The following is a 20,389-nucleotide window of genomic DNA, read 5'->3' as shown; positions in this document are numbered from 1 at the left end:
ACCCTGGCAGAAACTTCCCCCCTTTGCTTCACAGCTATTATGCAGGATATAGCAGGCAGCTATAAGCAGTTGGATCTTTTTCTCACAGAGATCCAATCTTGTGAGTGAATGCCAGCATCCTGTCAAACAACCAAAGGCACATTCAACTGTCATGCTGTGCCAGTAGCTGAATCCTTCCTTTATACTGTCAAGGTGGCTGGTTTACAGCTTCATGAACCAAGGGATCAGCTGGATTACCCACGATCACTGCTGGCATTTCAACATCACAAATGGTAATCTACCAGTCTGGGAAAAAAAAATCTCCCCGCTTGCAGCTTTCTGAACAGTCATGCATCTTCCCTGACCAGCCCACATTGATGTTGGTGAAGAGTCCTGGGTGATCTACAAGCCCTTGCATAAGCATGGAAAAGCAGCCCTTTCTGTCGATGCACTCTGTGGCAAGGTGGTCTGGTGCCAAAATAGAGATATGTGTGCTATCGTCCACCTGCAGTTTGGGAACCCAATTGCTGCAAATCTGTTCACTATGTTCTGCACTCTGTTGAGAGTCACATTCCTGAGTAGCAGAAGGCGATTAACGGTCATGCAAGTTTGCAGGACAATGGACCCTGCGGTGGTTTTCCCAACTCCAAATTTATTCCTCACTGACCGGGGTGTTATTTTTTGCAACAAAATTATTTAGGCACCTGACTCCAGGAGAGGTATCACCATCAGCTGAGACAGGCATCTCCATTCCTCCTGGAGTTACCTCTTGGAAGGGGCAGGACTTAGCATTTTCTATTAGCTAGCTTAGGCAGCTCCCTCCTCAGCATGCTGACTTTTGTGGATTCCATTCCTGGGCACTTGTCTTTCCCCATGCGTTGTATATGGAACCCAGGTTACCTAACTCTGAGCTGTGGGTTCCACTGGTGACAAGGTGCCTAAAAGTGAGGCATTGCAAAGCCTAAGCCCCTTTGTGGAGCTGGCCTCTAGTTTTTAAAGAGGCTATCTTTCAAGCGGCTACCTTTAGCTACCTTGCTAAACTGTGCTGTGAAATTTGAATCTGGTTTCTGTGTAAATTCCCATCTGTGTGTACTCAGTAAGTAACTGGGCATATAAATGTTCACTTGTATGTGCAAATATGGGATTTTGTGTATGTGTCTACAACACAACTCACTCAGTTCTAGGGTGTCTCCTTTTGGCAGTTTAGGGGATTAACTCCTTCCAGGTCTGGTGCCCTTTCTTAGCACAGGGGCCCTCTTTCTCTCTCTATCTGGAACTCAGCGTACTCCTTCATGACTCAGGCCTGTTGTGGTATCAAAGTCTCATTGCACAACTGTTCCAGGCAGTCTTTCGCTGTCTGGTAGGGGAACCCAGGCCTACCCACTATTCCAGGTTCCAGTTCAGGGACCCTACTTCCAGTAACTATGGTCTACTTCCATCCAGACCCTGTTGCTGTTTCCCCTTGACTCCTTCCTATTTCTCTGCTCTTATCTTCTGGCCTCCTCCTCTTTCCAGTTTTATCAGCCCAAATTCCTTCCTTCCTTCCTTCCAGCAGGTGACTACAGACTACCTAACTCTGTAACCCCAAACACACCTCTCTTCTCCCAGGGAGAAACTACAGACTACTTTCCTTAAAGCCCCTTTACTGCCAACTCTCTAGCTTTATAACAGCCCCACCTATTCCCTCTCAGCTGGGCTCCATCTTCAATTAGCCTTTCAATCCCTGGCTCTTCCCCCAAAACAAGTTAATTGACATCATTTCATCTGCTCTGTCTTGTGTGAGGTAGCAGATACAATGGACTCTGAACCAGATGAGTTAATCATGACACCATCACTTCAGAATCAGTAACAAGTTAGAAAGATGTTACCAGTGATGGATTTGGCTTAAGAGTTTAGAGTGTAGAGACATGGGGATAGAGAAGTGAATAGTCCTGATTCATGCAAAGGCTCAGACTGGCATGTTAGCTCAGCTATTTATGATTCTTGGACAGTTTCCACTTCCACTGAGAATCCTACTATAGAATCATAGAAGATTAGGGTTGGAAGAGACCTTAGGAGGTCTGTCTATTCTGTTTTCTGCTTAACATTTTGTAAAACAAATCCATGGCTCCAAAGAACTGTTTTCAGGTAAAGAGCATAAAGTATTTTCTTTTCCAAAGTTTAGATTTGTCTATTTGAGGGGTTAAGGAACCCAGCCATGAGAATCTGAATTCAAAACTGGTGTAAGGCAGCTGCTTCTCCAAGAAGTGTGACAACTTTTAATTAAATGAAAGTTTATTTCGGTATTTCAAAATTAGTCCCATAGTGTGATATGTTTTGGGAAGCTGGACCAAAAATACATAGTGTGTGGTGAAGGACTGTCTTCATTATGTCAGGTGGCAAAGAGAGAAAATAGCAGCACCTGCCTTCACTTTTGCATTCAATGATTACTAGGACTAGAAGCCAACAGCAAAGGAATATTTTTTGCTTATGTTTAATCCAGGTTAATGCTATACATTTTTAAATACACATTTTGGAATTGACTCTATCATGCAGTCCCTGTGATGGAATGACTCTGGCCTTGTTGTCTCTTGTTGCACTGCGGCTCCAAAGGCAGATTAGGTAGGGCAGAGCACTGGAAGAGAGAAAATGAGATAGTTCAGGACCTGGTTGCTCTAAGATGAAGCAGGAAAATATTTCACCGCTTAGAGATGTAGTGACTGAGAACACTGGCAGACAAGGGCACTGTTTCTAACACAAACATTGCAGATGGTTATCACTAGCATGGGCTGTCCCTGTCAATAGCTCCACACTACAACTCTGGGCTTTGTACAATTATTGCACTGGATTCTCACACAACCCTCTTGTTGTAGCTGAAGAAAGAAACTATATGCTTCATCCAGCCATCTCCACTTCTGCTGCCTTGGTGTAGCAAATAAGGAGGGGAAGGGAAGGGGCATAACCCGAAAGCAGCCCACAGCTGGTGGCGGATCCCATAGGTACTGTTACCAGTTGGAGGGGCTTAGAGTAGCCCCTAGGTTGCTTTAAAACATGGTGAGACTCTGACTGGTGTAAAAGTGGTCAGAGAATCAGGAAGGCATAATCAGCTTCCCAACTTTTGAAACTGGGTGTAGAAGAGAATCTAGGCCTCTAGTATTACACCATACTAGTATATTACACACAAAACAATACATGCAAAGAGCATTAAGGTTGCAAAGTCAGTCAGAAGACAGGCAATGCCAGAATTAAGGTTGTGGGTACAAGAAGTCCTGTGGAAAAAATGTTTGTGATTATGTAATTAAAGACTGTGTCATGATGCATATAGGCTCTGCAGGCAACCTTAATTCTGGCATTTCTTACCTTTTGAGTGCTTGACTTTGCAAACTTAATAATGTTCTTTTAATTTTTGGTGTAATTACCTAGTTTAAAAAAAAAAGCAAACTGAAAAACCGGAAATTCCATCGTGTAGCATCAAACAGACATTAACATGGGTCATAAGCAGGGACAGGAACCTTTAGATCCACTGCACAGAGCTCTAATGGGCTAGCGGAGTAACTAGTAGAATTAGGAGATTGTAACCCTCTCCGTGGCCCGGCTCTTGACTGGGATGGGACACTTTGCCAATGGGTTTCACTGATATTTGCTGAGAGCAGAGGAATGGAGAGACTTGGGAATCTTGGATTCCATTCCAGGCTCTGAAGGGGAATGTTCTCTAATGGGCACAGACTGTTCTGTCCATTTTCCCCAAGCTTGCGGCCTTCTGCCCCTTCCCCTCCAACTCGGCCTGTCCAAGTCCCGTCTCCTTCCCACTACTGGCTCCTTGTCCCAGTCCTATTCCTGTCACCTTGTCAGTGCCAGTCTCCACTCCTCAAAATTCTCATCCCAGCCTCACTCTTCTTGCCCAGCCAGTCCCAGTCTCCCGCTCTGGACTCTCTGTCCCAGTCTCCTCCCCTCCATCCCAGTGTTTATCCCATTCTTTCAGTTCCAGTCTCTTTGCCCAGCCAGTCCCAGTTCCCGTCCCAGCTCCTCCTCTGAAGCATCCCTCTCCCTGCCCCACCTCCAGTCACCCCCACATTCCCATTCCCCATCCCCACTGGCTCCCAGTCTCCTTCCCAATGCTCTTTTTCCAGCATTTGTGTCCTTTCCTATCTGACTCTTTCTCCCAGTCTCTTTGCCGAGCAAATCCCAATTCTCCCCCCACAACCTGGCTCCTTGTCAGATCTGTCTCCCCCTTCCCTCTGTACCACCAGCCCAGTCTCCTTTTTAAAGTCCTCCCTTCCCCTTCCTGTTTGCTTATCCTATTTCAGTTTCCCAACCACCCACTGGTTCCTAGGCCTTGCCCAATTTCTCTCTCTGGCTCCCAATCCCAGTCTCCCTGCCCAATCATTCCCAATGTCCTCTGTGTCCCAGATCCTCGTTCCAGTCTTCTTGCCCAGCCAGTCTCAGTTTCTCCATAACTCCCAGTCCCAGCTTCTCTCTGGCTCCCCACCAATCTCTAGTTCCAGTCTCCCTTCACTCTACCCCAGCTCCTTGTTCCAATCTACACCCTCCACACCCACCAGGTCTGGCTCTTGTGCTCTCTGCTTTTGATTCAGGCAGCTTCCACATTGCCTCAGCATCAGCAGGCAGTGCACTGAGAGCATACGAGAGACAGTCTGCGTACATAAGAGCATAAGAACACCCATACTGGGTCAGACCAATGGTTCATCTACCCCAGTACCCTGTGTTCGGACAGTGGCCAATACCAGACGCTTCAGAAGGAATGAACAGAGCAGGGCAATTATTGAGTCATCCATCTCCTGTCATCCATTCCCAGCATCTGGCAGTCAGAGGCATGGGGTTGCATCCCTGACCATCTTGGATAATAGCCATTGATGGACCTATCTTCCATGAATTTATCTAATTTTTTGAACCCACTTATACTTTTGAACTTCACAACATCCCCTGGCAATGAGTTCCACAGGTTGACCTTGTGTTATGTGAGAGTGCTTCCTTTGGTTTGTTTTAAACCTACTGCCTATTCATTTCATTTAGTGACCCGTCATTTGGATGTTACATGAAGGGGTAAATAACACTTCCTTATTCACTTTCTCCATACCATTAATTATTTGATAGACCTCTATCATATTGCCCCTCAGGCATCTCTTTTCCAAGCTGAAAAGTCAGAGTCTTTTTAACCTCTCCTCATATGGAAGCTATTTCATACCACTAATAATTTTTGTTGCCCTTTTCTGTACCTTTTCCAATTCTAATATATCTTTTTTGAGATTGGGGGGGGGGGGGGACTAGAACTGCACAAGGGGTGGGTGTACAATGGCTTAATATAGTGGCATTATATTTTCAGTCTTATCCCTTTCCTCGTGGTTCCTAACATTCTGTTCGCTTTTTTGACTGCTGCTGCACATTGAGCGGATATTTTCAGAGAACTATTGATGCTCTTTTTCTTGATCTGGTAACAGCTCATTTAGACCCCATCATTTTATATGTATAATTGGGATTGTGTTTTGCAATGTGCATTACTCTGCATTTATCAACACTGAATTTTATCTGCCATTTTGTTGTCCAGTCACCCAGTTTTGTGAGATCCCTTTGTAACTCTTCACAGTCTGCTTTGGACTTAACTATCTTGAGTAATTTTGTATCACCTGCAAACTTTGCCACCTCACTGTTTTCCCTTTTTTTCCAGATCACTTATGAATATGTTGAAGAGCACTGGTCCCAGCACAGATCCCTGTAGGACCCCACTATTTATCTCTCTCCACTGTAGAAAGTGGCCATTTATTCCTAATCTTTGTTTCCTGTTTTTTAACCAGTTACTGATCCATGAGTAGACCTTCCCTTTTATCCCATTAGTGCTTGCTTTGCTTAAGAGCCTTTGGAGAAACTTGCAGACCGCTAAAGGCACAGAAGAGAGACACTGCCTCAGAGAGTGAGGCGTTTGAGGATAGAAACAGGGGTACTTAGCTGTCTTAGGTTTAGAATGAGAATGACGAAATCAAAGCTCTTTTAAGACAGAATGTCCTGATGCAGTAGTAAAAATTCCAAGGTAAATAATCACAAAGAACGTGAGAGATGATTAGTTACTAGAAACAGCAAATAACAGCTCAGAAGGGAATTATATCAGCTTTTTCAGGAATAGGGGAGGCAAAAGTTCAACAGCTGAGACTTTTATTAGAAGAAAGACAGAGTGCACTTCCATGGATTCAAGAAGCACTAGTAATCTAAAACGGTGGGTGATTGTAGTGAAGGAAAAACCTAACTGCAAAAAAAAATCTGGAAAAACTATCAGCCTCATCTTGATGGTAAATCTAGAAAAAAGACTTAAAAGGAAAAGCAGCATGATTTTAACACTTTTTAAAAATTAAATAACTAAAAAGGAGATATAGTTAGCTATTAGCTAAAAGGCAGGTAAAAATCCCTTCTATTTTACTAAATAATCTGAAAATTTAAATTTGTTATAAAATGTTTTTGTAAATTAGTGTACTGGCATGATCCATGCACATCAACCCCACTTTCTGTGTGCGCGCGTGTGCATGTAATCATGTAAACAAGGGGCTCTATTAATTAATCCAAATTTTAGTAAAAACATTTAAAAGAAAGTGCAATAAATTTATGGAATTAAATGCAGTTAAAAGCTTAAAGAAATACTTTTCTAAAACCCTTAGGTAAAGTAAAGTAATAAGTACACATATAAAATGGTTTCTTGCTTCTTTCTTAAGAATGTGGGTTACTAGTTAAAGGATACTGGGTTAATATGTTAATAAATATAGAATCATAGAAATGTAGGACTGGAAGGGACCTCGACAGATCATCTAGTCCAGTCCCCATCACTGAGGCAGGAGTAAGCTGGGTTTTTCTTTACCACTTGTTTAATTGTTTTGTTACAGTCATTCAAGAAAAACATCTTTGGCTTCTGGCTGAATTTCAGTTAAAGTGCAGCTATTGACTTCAGGTTTTTCGCCGCAATCAGCTTGTATGTCTTTCTTGTATGTCTTTCTCCTCACTGACTAACCCTGATAACCTTTTCTATATTGTTTGCTTTTATACCTTGTGTACATTCTGTGTCCTGTGATCATTTTTATTTTTATTAGGGGTTTTATTTCTGTTGCAACAAAAATAAATTAATTTTGCACATAATTATATCAAAACTTTTGTGTTGTTCTGTGATACCAACTTTTTTTTAAAATTAAAGCTAAAAAGACCTTTTTTTTAGGTTGTAATAAGTTTATAAGACACAAGGTTATTTTGTTATATTTTATTTTATACATTATAAGCACCTTTGATTTTAAGCAATCAAATCTTTTCTTTTAATAATTGGTGTTTATAGATGCAGACGTGTATAATGTCAATTCCTCTGGCAAAAGGGATAGAGGAATGATGCTGGCTGTAGTAAAGGCTAAATTATCCCTGGATGCGGAGTGGAACAAAAAAAGGCTGACCTCTCAGCTAAAAATGCAGCCCAGGCCCTGTCAGTGCTGTTAAGATACAGTGGAAGGATTCTGAGTTGGCAGGCCTGCAGAAATGAGACACCACTGTACAAAAACTTGGAGGTGCAGAACCCTCACAACATAAGGGGACCCCACTGAGGATAATACAGTTCCCCTGGGGAGAAAATGTATGGATGGCTCAAGCCTCAGATGCATGGGTGTCGATTATCCCTAAAGAGCTGCAATCTGAATGTATATACATATATCATAAACTGCATACTGGAGGGCATGAGGGAAGTGAAAACACAGTGTTTTGTAGTCAGCAAATAGGCTGGTTGCTACAGATGAGGCAAGTTGTTAAACATTATATTGAGAACTGTTTGGTTTGTGCCCAAACTAACCCAGGGCCTACAAAAAACAAGGTCAAATTAGGATACCAACAAACAGAAGGACCTTGGGTTAGGTTGCAAATTGACTATCTTGGACTATGGTTATCTTAGAACAAGTCTTTACCAGATGGAGGCTCCCCTGGGTAATAGACTCAGATCAAAGGACACCCCTTGCAACCTAGTTAGGGAGGTCCCTATAGTATTGTGGAAAAAAACAGCCTGACTGTGTATGTGGTGTGCATTGATAAAAGAAAGCAGATGTGGGACAAATGGCTACACATTAATCAGGTGAAAATGTTTAAAGGGGAAGCAGGATACTGCTATTATTGATATTTTACAGAATGGCTTTCTGTTACTAGAATACTTTTTGTCTGCGGGACTATGGATTTGGATCATGCAAATGGAACCAAATGAAACAAGCAATCTGGAATTCCCAGCCAACAGACTCTGCAAACTCATCACAGACTACAACTACAAGTGGCTGGTCGGATGAAACCCAGGGCAACAGGAATTCCAATGCCTGCCATGTATGAACTTGGTATTAAGGAGACTCAATGTGGTCAAAAGGCTAGACAGATGCATTTGGCTACAATTACACTAGAGACACTGGTAAAATGGACTTGAAAGTACCATACGCCTACTCTGAAGGAGGAGTTTCAGAGTAACAGCCATGTCAGTTTGTATTTGCAAAAAGAAAAGGAGTACTTGTGGCACTTTAGAGACTAACCAATTTATCTGAGCATAAGCTTTCGTGAGCCACGGCTCACTTCATCGGATGCATCACGAAAGCTCACGAAAGCTTATGCTCACGGAAGCTTATGCTCAAATAAATTGGTTAGTCTCTAAGGTGCCACAAATACTCCTTTTCTTTTTTCTGAAGGAGGAGTTACAATAATAAATTCGCATAATATTTCTAAGGCACTAAATGAAACCCTAGAAAAGGTTAATCAGTTAATTGGGCATAATAATGATGAGGCTGAAAACCACACTATGGCTAAGGAGGTAATGTGTGGGGCAAGGGTATGTGTATATTTATGAGACTTAAAGAAGTTTTTACAGACCTGGAGGCAGGGAAAGTGCCGGATCTTGTCACTGACAAGCAAATATTAAATTGATATAGGGATGATATAGGGAAGCTTTTGACACTGTCTCCCACAATATTCTTGTCAGCAAGTTAAGGAAGTATGAGCTGGATGAATGCACTATAAGGTGGGTAGAAAGTTGGCTAGATTGTCAGGCTCAACGGGTAGTGATCAATGGCTCCATGTCTAGTTGGCAGCTGGTGTCAAGTGGAGTGCCCCAGGGGTCAGTCCTGGGGCCGGTTTTGTTCAATATCTTCATAAATGATCTGGAGGATGGTGTGGATTGCACTCTCAGCAAATTTGCGGATGATACTAAACTGGGAGGAGTGGTAGATACGCTGGAGGGCAGGGATAGGATACAGAGGGACCTAGACAAATTGGAGGATTGGGCCAAAAGAAATCTGATGAGGTTCAATAAGGATAAGTGCAGGGTCCTGCACTTAGGACGGAAGAACCCAATGCACAGCTACAGACTAGGGACCGAATGGCTAGGCAGCAGTTCTGTGGAAAAGGACCTAGGGGTGACAGTGGACGAGAAGCTGGATATGAGCCAGCAGTGTGCCCTTGTTGCCAAGAAGGCCAATGGCATTTTGGGATGTATAAGTAGGGGCATAGCGAGCAGATCGAGGGATGTGATCGTCCCCCTCTATTCGACATTGGTGAGGCCTCATCTGGAGTACTGTGTCCAGTTTTGGGCCCCACACTACAAGAAGGATGTGGATAAATTGGAGAGAGTCCAGCGAAGGGCAACAAGAATGATTAGGGGTCTGGAACACATGACTTCTGAGGAGAGGCTGAGGGAACTGGGATTGTTTAGTCTGCAGAAGAGAAGAATGAGGGGGGATTTGATAGCTGCTTTCAACTACCTGAAAGGGGGTTCCAGAGAGGATGGTTCTAGACTATTCTCAGTGGTGGAAGAGGACAGGACAAGGAGTAATGGTCTCAAGTTGCAGTGGGGGAGGTTTAGGTTGGATATTAGGAAAAACTTTTTCACTAGGAGGGTGGTGAAACACTGGAATGCGTTGCCTAGGGAGGTGGTGGAATCTCCTTCCTTAGAAGTTTTTAAGGTCAGGCTTGACAAAGCCCTGGCTGGAATGATTTAATTGGGGATGGGTCCTGCTTTTGAGCAGGGGGTTGGACTAGATGACCTCCTGAGGTCCCTTCCAACCCTGATATTCTATGATTCTATGATTCTATGAGACACAAGTGTTAAAGGAAGCTTATGTCCTCCTTGAGTTGGCTACAGTAGTTATGCTAACTCCTGACTGCAGGCCTCTTAGAGGGGCCATACAGGTTTATGTCTCTCTACTATTAACTGAAAAGAGAAATATCTACAAAACCCGAATGTGTGTCCCTTTGGTGCTAGTTCTAGAGGACTCTGTCTTTAAGGAAGGACCAAGATACCTCAGGTACTGGTAAGGCACTTTCACGGATGGTGGTAGGTAGCTACTGTAGATTGCTGCATGGAGAAGCACATACGATTGGTTTACCAGTGTGATGCCCTCGGAGCCATGCAACCAAGCTGGGGCTTAGTAATGACGAGACAGAACCCTCAGAGAGGGCTCATCTTGTGTGTCAAGTATGGCCGAGTGCCTGGAATAGACCAGCACCACGTATGTGGAAAATGGAGAGAACACTGCAAACAAAATACAGGTATGGAGGGAAAGTGTGTCCAATTGACCAATAAGAAAAGGAGTACTTGTGGCACCTTAGAGACTAACCAATTTATTAGAGCATAAGCTTTCGTGAGCTACAGCTCACTTCCTCAGATGTATATCGTGGAACCTGCAGCAGGCTTTATAATTGATGTTTTTCCCCTGAATTTGAAACCATGGTTGGACAAGTCAAAGAGATCCCTGTTCCTAAATTTGAAAACTTAAATTTTTAATTAACATTTTGGGCTGTAGAATGAAGCTGCATCACCTTTGGCGGAGTATAAAGGAGCTCAGTGACAGAGACAGGCTGCTCAATGGGGAAACTGATAAAATCGGTCCTTTAGCTGCATCTGTTTTTCCATATCTTTTCTATATTGTGATTCACATTTAACTTTTGTTGTTGCTCATTTTGTTGCTTTACTTATTACTGAAGTATTCAAAATTATACTAACCAGTATATTATACTGTGGTTTCTGGTAAAGCAAACTGGTCTACAAATAGCATAGAATCATAGAATCTCAGGGTTGGAAGGGACCTCAGGAGGTCATCTAGTCCAACCCCCTGCTCAAAGCAGGACCAACCCCAACTAAATCATCCCAGCCAGGGCTTTGCCATGATACAGTTGTTGCCACTAGTGAAGTAATGTATATACTGTAACTACAGGTTTCAGAGTAGCAGCCGTGTTAGTCTGTATTCGCAAAAAGAAAAGGAGGACTTGTGGCACCTTAGAGACTAACCAATTTATTTGAGCATGAGCTTTCGTGATGAAGTGAGCTGTAGCTCACGAAAGCTCATGCTCAAATAAATTGGTTAGTCTCTAAGGTGCCACAAGTACTCCTTTTCTTTATACTGTAACTAATTTGCTGTAATTTGTACTAAATACTAAATAAATGCTTTTAACTAAGTGAACACTCACTAATTTCTTTTAATTATTAAATATTATTGTGAATGATGTGTATTACTATTTACAGAACAGAAAAAATACTTTACTATTCTTGAGAAATTCAACAATGAATATTAAGCAACTGTAATTAATTTATTTCTTTGTGTGCTGCTTTGTACCACGTCATGACCGGCAGGATGAAGGCTGTATGATTTAATCCAAAGCCCATTGAGTATAACAGCACTATGCTCCCTGGGGGGTAAAATGCAAAATCTTCAAACAAACTTTTCCATTAAGCTATTCAACAATGACTTATGCAAGATTTTTGCACCCACTTGAGTTTCTACCATTACCTGAACAGTTTTGTCTGAGTCAAGACGAAAGGTCTTTGGGCCAGGACCAGTGTAGTCATAGATCCCAAGGCCAGAAGGGACCATTGTGATCCCCTAGTCTGACCTCCTGTATAGCACAGGACACAGAACCTCCCCCAAAACATCCAATCTTGATTTTAAATGTGCCAGTGATGCAGAATTCACCATGACCCTTAGTTAGTTGTTCCAGGAGTTAATTATTCTCATTGTTAAAAATGTATGGCTTATTTCCAGTCTGAAATGGTCTCTGGATATGTTTGTAAAAGGCCAAGCTCAGTGCTGGTCTTAAGAAAATAATAATTGCTGAGTTGGTACTAATTGTCATGGTGTCTAGAATTGTTTTGGTTGTTGTTAGGGTTTTTGTTTGTTTCTTTGGCATTTTATTACCTTTTAAAATGTAGTCCGTTAGCAATGTAGGGACCTTCTCGTTATCCTCCTTCATTGCAAAAAGAACTGGAAAAAGAGGAAACAATCATGAGAATGACCCTTGAAAAGCAGAAGAATTTTATGGCTTCAGCCACACACCAATGCCTGGCTTTCAGCCAGGGCCTAGAAATTGTTCAGTGAAACCAGGGACCTTATACTCCCACCACAGGACACAAGGAATTGCCAGTTCAATTAATGGGAGTTTCTCATATCTATCAGGTATGTGGGTGTGGGTGTGGAAGAGGGCTATGTGTAAGCATGCATATGTGCATGTGTATGAACAGGGACTCTATTGTGCTGTGAAATCGTACAAACAGTTGATACTGTGAAAATATGCAGAAATAAAATTAAAGAACTCCCAGAAGTTTCCAGAGCTGCTGCCCAGAATCAGTACCACATTATCTCTCTCTCTCATTTAATTAATTACTTAATTTTAAGTTCCTAAGTAATAAGACAGGATGGTAATGCTGATCCTGGGGGCACAATAAGGAATAATTTGCAATGTTCTGCAGACATGCCATCTTGGGCTGTGACCTCATTAGATTTTTCAATACAAGCCCTGTTGGGCTAGATCTCCAGGACACCCTAGGGTGCTGCTGGAAGTAATGCTGAGATAGTGAGTGGCAATCTCCTCTCTTGGAGCCAGGTTCTGAACTCAGGTACAGTGGTATAAATCGGACGGATTCCATGGAGATCAGTGGGATTATTCCAGATTTACACTGGTGTAATTGAAACCGTAATCTATCTGAGAACTACTATTAAATTAATATCCCACCATGGTGTTAGGGTCACTGGGCTGTGTAGAAGCTGACTGCTTTAAGGGAACACTTAATAGCAAGTTCTTGACTCATTAAAGTTCAAAAGTCATTCAAGAGCATAGCTGTAAACCTAGTAAATCCCAGTCAATTCTAACACTTGGCCAACACAAATTCTTTTGTAGTTTAAAGTGGACATGAGATTTCTCTTCACTTTCTGTACTGCTGCTAGTCATTGTTAAATAGCTTCCACCATAGGTGCTGGAACTAAGGGTGCTGCAGCACCCTTTGGCTTGAAGCAGTTTCCATCATATCCAGGGTGTACAGTTTGGTTCAGTGGCTCTCAGCGCCCCCACTATACAAATTGTTCCAGCCCCCCTGACTTCCACATTCCACTCCAGTAGAGAATGATTCCTCTATTGCAGAGACATGCCAGTGCATGCTATTGTTGAGGTTGTAATGCTCCTTTCATAGCAAACATTATTTTGGGGCTGAAGTTTTCCATGCTTGCTCTCAGCACAAGGATGATTTTCTGTGTGTGTGTGTGTGTTAAATTTGAACAAAACTGACTTTGCTACTAATTGCCTTCCTACACCTGTGCATTGTGCACCCAATAAATCTATGTGAATACATCCTATTATATTGTTATCTCATCCTCCCTCCTCTTGCCCCCTTGTCTGGCTCATCTATCTATTACGTCTTGTCTACAGCTGGGTGAATAACTGATTTTTTTTCGCTCACTGGCAGTTCCAAATTTTTTTAAAAAAGGTTTGGGCCAAACCAAATAGTCACTGGTTGCGGAGCCCCAGAAATAGGTGGCATTTTGGAGGGTACCACCATTTATTCTTTTATTCAGCCGGGAAGGACTCAAGCCTAAAGTGCCTAACAAAGCCCAGCAGGGCATCTGATCTCCATAGAAAGGAATCCAGATGTAAGGAGCCAGGTGAGGCTTCCAAGCCTGAGAAGCCCAGTGGAGTCCATTGGCAAATCTGAAAGCCAACAAGGGGAGCTGAGCCCAAGGAATCCATCAGCTCCATTCAGAGGGAGTCTGAGGAGGCCAGAGGGGAGACCTGATCATATTTTTAACATCTATACAGCTGCCATGAGTGGCATCCAACTTAAGTTGTGCGAATCTTCATTTGTGGGCAGAGTCTGTATGAGTTCCACAACTTCCTTGTTTAATTCAGCTCTTCAATGTGATCACCTGACGAATTGGTTAAGTGAGCACCTCGGTGAACATGGTGAACATCTGGGGAGTGGTTTGGTGTGTGCACTCAGGAAGGAATAGTTTAGGGGCATGCCTGGGGAGCTGTTTAATGTGAACATTCAGAGAAGGGCAGTTTAAGGGGAGCACCCATGGAAAGGTGTTAGGTGAATGCTTGGAGAGAGCACCTGGTAGGATCGTCACCCAACCTCACATTCATGGGACAGTCCTCTAAATGTGAAGATGTCGTGGCTCCCTCAGCATTGTTAAAACATTGATTTTTACCAGTCTCAGGGAGAATTTATGTGAAAGACATACAAAAGCCTGGGGGCCATAAAAACAGGAGGTCAAATCTCACCCCTACCACATGTTATATTTCCGTGAACTTCCCAAACCTTTGAAACAAGGCTTCACACACCTCACTTAGTAGGAAGACAGGTATAATTTCCCCCCATTTTACAGATCCGGTAAGGTAATTATAAAAGATTACCTCTCACAGAGCTGGAAGTAGCACTCAGGTCTCTAAGATGGCCAGCGCAAGTCTCATCCACTTAGCCATACTGCATTTCAGAACGATTGTGCCAAATCTATGCACAGTATTTGGTTATCTTGTCTGGAAGTTACATTTGAACCATTAGACCACATTCCACTCTCAGAGTCAAAGATAAAGCGCCGGTATGCTGATTCTCAACACTCGACTGTTGTCTAGCAATTAGCATGCAACATCCTCCCTCTAGTGGCTGGTTCACACAGAAGATTAAAAAAGTGATATCTGCTACCACTTATTCCTTTACCTCAAGTAACAGAGATCCCGAATCTGAATCTGAAGGTCCTGAATAGAGCTGGTTAGAAAAAGGAATTTCCATCTCCTGGGAAATTCCAAAGTATTGAAATCTGTTTTTGTTCCGAATCAGAACAAAAACTCAAAAATTCAAACTTTCTCATGTAATAGACATTAAAAAAATTAATTCAGAAACATTTCAATGTTTATCTTTTCTTAAATATATAATATTAACATATTATAATGCAATATAATATGTAAAATCTGCCATCCAGACTGGGAAATTCAAGAAGTGTGTTGCTTGCCTGGAGCTAGAATTCAGGATGTGACGGAGTGTCTGCTGAGACTCATCAAGGCCTCGGATCGCTACCCCTTCCTACTTCTCCATGTGGGCACCAATGATACTGCCAAGAATGATCTTGAGCAGGTCACTGGCTCACAGACTACGTGGCTCTGGGAGGATGTATAAAGGAGTTTGAGGCACAAGTCGTGTTCTCATCTATCCTCCCTGTTGAAGGAAAAGGCCCAGGTAGGGACCATTAAATTGTGGAAATAAATGCATGGTTACGCAGGTGGTGTCAGAGAGAGGGCTTTAGGTTCTTCGACCATGGGATGTTGTTCCCGGAAGAAGGATTGTTAGGAAGAGATGGGATCCACCTAACGAAGAGAGGGAAGAGCATCTTTGCAGGCAGGCTTGCTAACCTAGTGAGGAGGGCTTTAAACTAAGTTCTCCGGGGGATGGAGAGCTAAGCCCTGAGGTAAATGGGGAAGTGGGATACCAGGAGGAAACACAAGGAGGAGGGTGCAACAGGGGAGGCCTCCTTATTCATACTGAGAAAGCAGGGCAATCGGCTAGTTATCTTAGGTGCCTGTACACGAACGCAAGAAGCCTGGGAAACAAGCAGGAAGAACTGGAAGTCTTGGCACAGTCAAGGAACTATGATGTGCTTGGAATAACAGACACTTGGTGGGGTAACTCACATGACTGGAGCACTGTCATGGATGGGTATAAACTGTTCAGGAAGGAGAGGCGGGGGAGAAAAGATGGAAGAGTTGCACTGCATGTAAGAGAGCAGCATGATTGCTCAGAGCTCCAGTATGAAACCGAAGAAAAGCCTGTTGAGAATCTTTGGGTTAATTTTAGAGGTGAGAGCAACAAGGGTGGTGTCGTGGTGGGTGTCTGCTACAGACCACCAGACCAGGAGGATGAGGTAGACGAGGCTTTCTTTGGACAACTAACAAAAGTTTCCAGATCACTGGTTCTCTCTTCAATCTCTCTGACATCTGCTGGGAGAGCAATACAGCAGTGCACAGACAATCCGGGAAAGTTTTGAAGAGTGCTGGGGACAATTTCCTGGTGCAAGTGCTGCAGGAACCAACTAGGGCCATGCTCCTCTTGACCTGCTGCTCACAAACAGGGAGGAATTGGTAGGGGAAGTAGAAGTGGGTGGCAACCTGGGCAGCAGTGACCATGAGATGGTTGAGTTCAGGATCCTGACAAAAGGAAGAAAGGAGAGCAGTAGAATATGGACCCTGGACTTCAGAAAAGCAGACTTTGACTCCCTCAGGGAACTGATGGGCAGGATCCAATGGGAGGCTAAAATGAGGGGGAAAGGAGTCCAAGAGAGCTGGCAGTATTTTTAAAAGCCGTATTGAGGGCGCAGGATGGTCAGATAGATGCTTTTTGCTAACCTGGTGAAAAATCCACACAGATCTGGCCAAATTAAAAACCCAGAATGTCATCATTTGCACATGCTCAGTAGCACTTGTACAGATTTGAAGCTAAAACTTGAAAAATCCATCTACTCTGAGCACGGTGCCCAGCTGCATAGAGCCTGCCTACCACAAAGACTCCATCTGTACTTCAGATTGGTTCCCGGACATCATGATCCTCCAGTGTCACTCTGAAGCAGTCAGGACACACAAAAATGGTCTTCCTCTACTCTCCATTGCCCCAGGATTCGTTCTGAAGGTTTAGCATTCAAACCCTTCTGACGACATGTGCAATGGCTGTTACTGTTGCATATGACAGAATTTGTTTAAAAATTTTTGTATTTAGGTTGTGAAGTCAAGCACTTAAAAGTTAGAAAATGCTAGATCTAAGAGTCTCCATGCAACTTTAATTTGCCTCCCACATGCATATGCATTATGATACTGTCATTAATTACAAATTTACATGTTACTTTTTCCACAGGATTCCCTACCTCATTAATTTCAGAAGATGGACTGTATTCAGAAAATAAATCTGGATTATGTCAGAAGGCTGTTTCTTGAAGCAGGAATCCTGCCTTAATCTCTCTCTGTGTCAGTTCCCACCCATAAAATGGGGATAAGAGTAGTGCCCTATCTTGCAGTGGTGGTGTGAAGATAAATTCATCATGTTTGTGAAGCTCTGAGATACTGTCATAATGAGAACTATAGAGAGGCCCATGAAGAAATAAATCAGGGTTTTATAATAACAATAATTCACACACTGAAAATTTCCACTGAAAGTTGCAGGGTTCTGGGGAACAAATAGTTTGTGATCATGTAATTACAGGCTGTATCATTACACTTATGCACAAGGGGCTGAATTAAGGTCGCACAAGACTTAATTCTGGCATTTTGTAACTTCGAAGTGCTTGATTTTAAACTTGATTTCTAGGGATCCCTTGCTCTTAAATTAATACTTACCTCTGTGGCTCTGGGCTTTGCTAATGGGCTACAGAGCCTCCCACCTGTTAATCACCACTTTCATTCAGACAAGCTCAGCAAGGACTAAATGTTGTTGCTACCTAATGGATATTTGATGGACCTATGGGAGGGGAGTTTGATGGGTCTCAGCTCTAGTTCCTACATCACAAACTCACTACCACCTTGCACTAATTGACAGACTGATCAGAGGCTATGAGCTGCATGAGCCAATCATAGAATATCAGGGTTGGAAGGGACCTCAGGAGGTCATGTAGTCCAACCCCCAATGAGAGAGACCTACTCTTACTTTGAAAAGGAAGCACCTCACAGGAGTGCTTTATCATGGCCAGTCAGGAAGGGATTCCCTAGGTAGCTGCTAAACCAGAGGAGTAGTTTAGGATGAGCAGCTGGGAAAAGCAGGGCAGATTAGGGTTCAACAAGCTGGTACCTGGCTTCTGGGCATGGTATGATAACAGAATCTAAACTTTCATTTTTTAAAAAAATTATGTTTCTAATGTGCATGGTTGTGCAGGAGGGGCCTAGGAGGGCCACACAGAAATGTGCCTGAGGTAAAACACTGGCTACCTGGCCCTGAGGTTGAGTACCTGTGCATATTTTCTGTAGAGATCTGTAAATCCCTAGTGTTTCAGTTAACTGCTTTACCAGAATCTCCAGTTCTCATGAGCTTCATCCTGGTGCTGTTAGCTGCCTTATCTCTGAGGTGCATAATTATCTCAATGAAGTGGATGATATAGCCAGCCCCCAGTGCTTTGAGCATCTTAAAGATTAAAACCAGTTCCTTGAATTGGCACTTAGAAAACACAGTGTGGTGTGTTCTTGGTGGGTTTTCCTGCTAATTAGGCAGCTGCTGCACTCTGCACAATCTGAAGTTTATGTGTTGTTTCCACCTTCTGCCCCAGATAACGTGAGTTACAATAGTCCAGCCTGGAGATGATGAACTCATGGATCACTGGGAATAGTACCTCCCCTGAGATAAGCAGAATAATGTCCTGACATGCTAGAGATGGAAGAATGTATTTCTTGCCACTGTATCTATCTAAGCATATTGAGCAAACTCCAAGACTTTGTACTATCTTGACAGACTGAGAATAGCTGCCTTTGATGGACAGTGTAATCTATGTCTTGGCTAGGTTCTCAATACATTACTTACTTCCCATCAACATTATTTCATGAGAGCTGGGTTCAGAAGAAGTGGTAAATCTGCATCGTCAGGCTATTGTAGGCAACAGAGCGCATACTGGCTATGAAACCTGTATCGCTGACAAAGTGGGAGAGGCAAAGTGGGAGAGGCGATGATTTAACTGGGAATTGGTCCTGCTTTGAGCAGGGGGTTGGACTAGATGACCTTCTGGGGTCCCTTCCAACCCTGATATTCTATGATATTCTAGGCTCTTCTGAAGATCTGCCATAAATACTAAGGAAGAGGGGAGGCAGAATTTTTCTCGATAGGAGGGCTTTGAGGCCTAAGAAGCAGCTGGCCCCTGACCCTTCCTGAATCCTGGAATGAATAAAACCATCGTATTGCTGCACTGTCCACTCCAGCCAGCTCTTGTACGCAAGTTGCCAGCACATTGTGCCCAATCCTGTGAAAGGTGGCATAGAGTTTGAGCAGTGCTACTGATGGAGAGTCCACCACCTCCCTGCACACATACAGTTTCTGTGTGTGTGTGTCTCTCTCTCACACACACACAGAGTCTGTCTCTCTCTCTCACACACACTGTCTCTGTGTCTCACATACATACACACACACTGTGTGTGTCTCTCTCTCACTCACACACACTGTCTCTCTCTCATGCACACACATACACACGATCTCTGTCTCACACACAGTCCCTGTGTCTTTCTCACATGCACACATACACTCACACACTGTCTCTGTCTCTCTCTCTCACACACACACACACACACACAAGCTGTCTGTCTCTCTCTCACACACACTGTTTCTTCCTGACACATTTACACACACAGTTTCTGTGTCACACACACTGTCTCTGTGTCTCACACATATACAGTCTGTCTCTGTCTCACAGACGTATTGTCTAACACACACACAGTCTCTGTCTCTCACACACACATTGTCTCTCTCACACACACACGCACTGTCTCAGTGTCTCTCTCTCACACACACACTGTCTGTCTCACACACTCTGTCTCTGTCTCAAATACACAAGGTCTCTGCCTGCCTCTCAATCACACACAGTCTCTCTCTCTCTCACACACACACACAGAGTCTCTGTGTCTCTCTCATGCACACACATACACACACTGTCTCTGTTTCACACACACACATACATTGTGTCTCTCTCACACACTGTCTCTGTCTCACACACACACATTATTTGTGTGTGTGTGTCTCTCTCTCACACACACACACTGTCTCTGACACACACACACTGTCTCTTTCACACTCACCTCCCAACACATACTTGTGTTGTTGTACTTCCTGCAATGCACATATATTCTCTGTCATTTTATTCTTTCAAAGTGCTGTTTGACTGGTCTATGCACTTCGTAATTTTATTTCTCTCTTATGCTTAAATTTAATTATTTGAATAGTGAGTTCTAAAATGGCTAGGCTGACCAGGCTGGAGTAATTATCCCTATGGTATCTTTTAAAAAATATATATTATATCTAGGTTTTTTGTTTCTACTGGTGGCGCACATCCGCACATTGTCTCAATATTGGTGCACATAACAAAATGCATTCTACACATCGACGAAAAAACGCAAGGGAATACGTGTATGTGTATGCTCAGAGACAGCT

The 20,389-nt window shown here is 43.1% G+C and overlaps 1 protein-coding gene across 5 annotated transcripts in view; it reads right to left on the bottom strand.

The window, feature by feature from the left end:
• Positions 1 to 2,235: 2,235 nt before the first annotated feature.
• The window catches only part of FEZ1 (fasciculation and elongation protein zeta 1), a 165,746-nt gene continuing 147,592 nt past the window's right edge, over positions 2,236 to 20,389 (bottom strand). For 4 of the 5 annotated variants that reach the window (XM_073320721.2, XM_073320719.2, XM_073320723.2 and 1 more), the window contains 2 exons: positions 12,153 to 12,218; positions 2,236 to 2,593 (listed from right to left, as the gene is read on the bottom strand). In XM_073320721.2, coding sequence (XP_073176822.1) covers positions 2,577 to 2,593; positions 12,153 to 12,218 — 83 coding nt within the window. In that variant the 3' untranslated portion in view covers positions 2,236 to 2,576. The remainder of the gene's footprint in view (positions 2,594 to 12,152; positions 12,219 to 20,389) is intronic. The other variant, XM_073320722.2, reaches the window with a different exon arrangement.

Source organism: Lepidochelys kempii, chromosome 22 (genome assembly GCF_965140285.1).
Source record: "Lepidochelys kempii isolate rLepKem1 chromosome 22, rLepKem1.hap1, whole genome shotgun sequence".
In the NCBI taxonomy this organism is placed as follows: Eukaryota; Metazoa; Chordata; order Testudines; family Cheloniidae; genus Lepidochelys; species Lepidochelys kempii.
The sequence above is the reverse complement of the archived record's forward strand: the minus strand, read 5'-3'. Positions and strand labels throughout refer to the sequence as shown.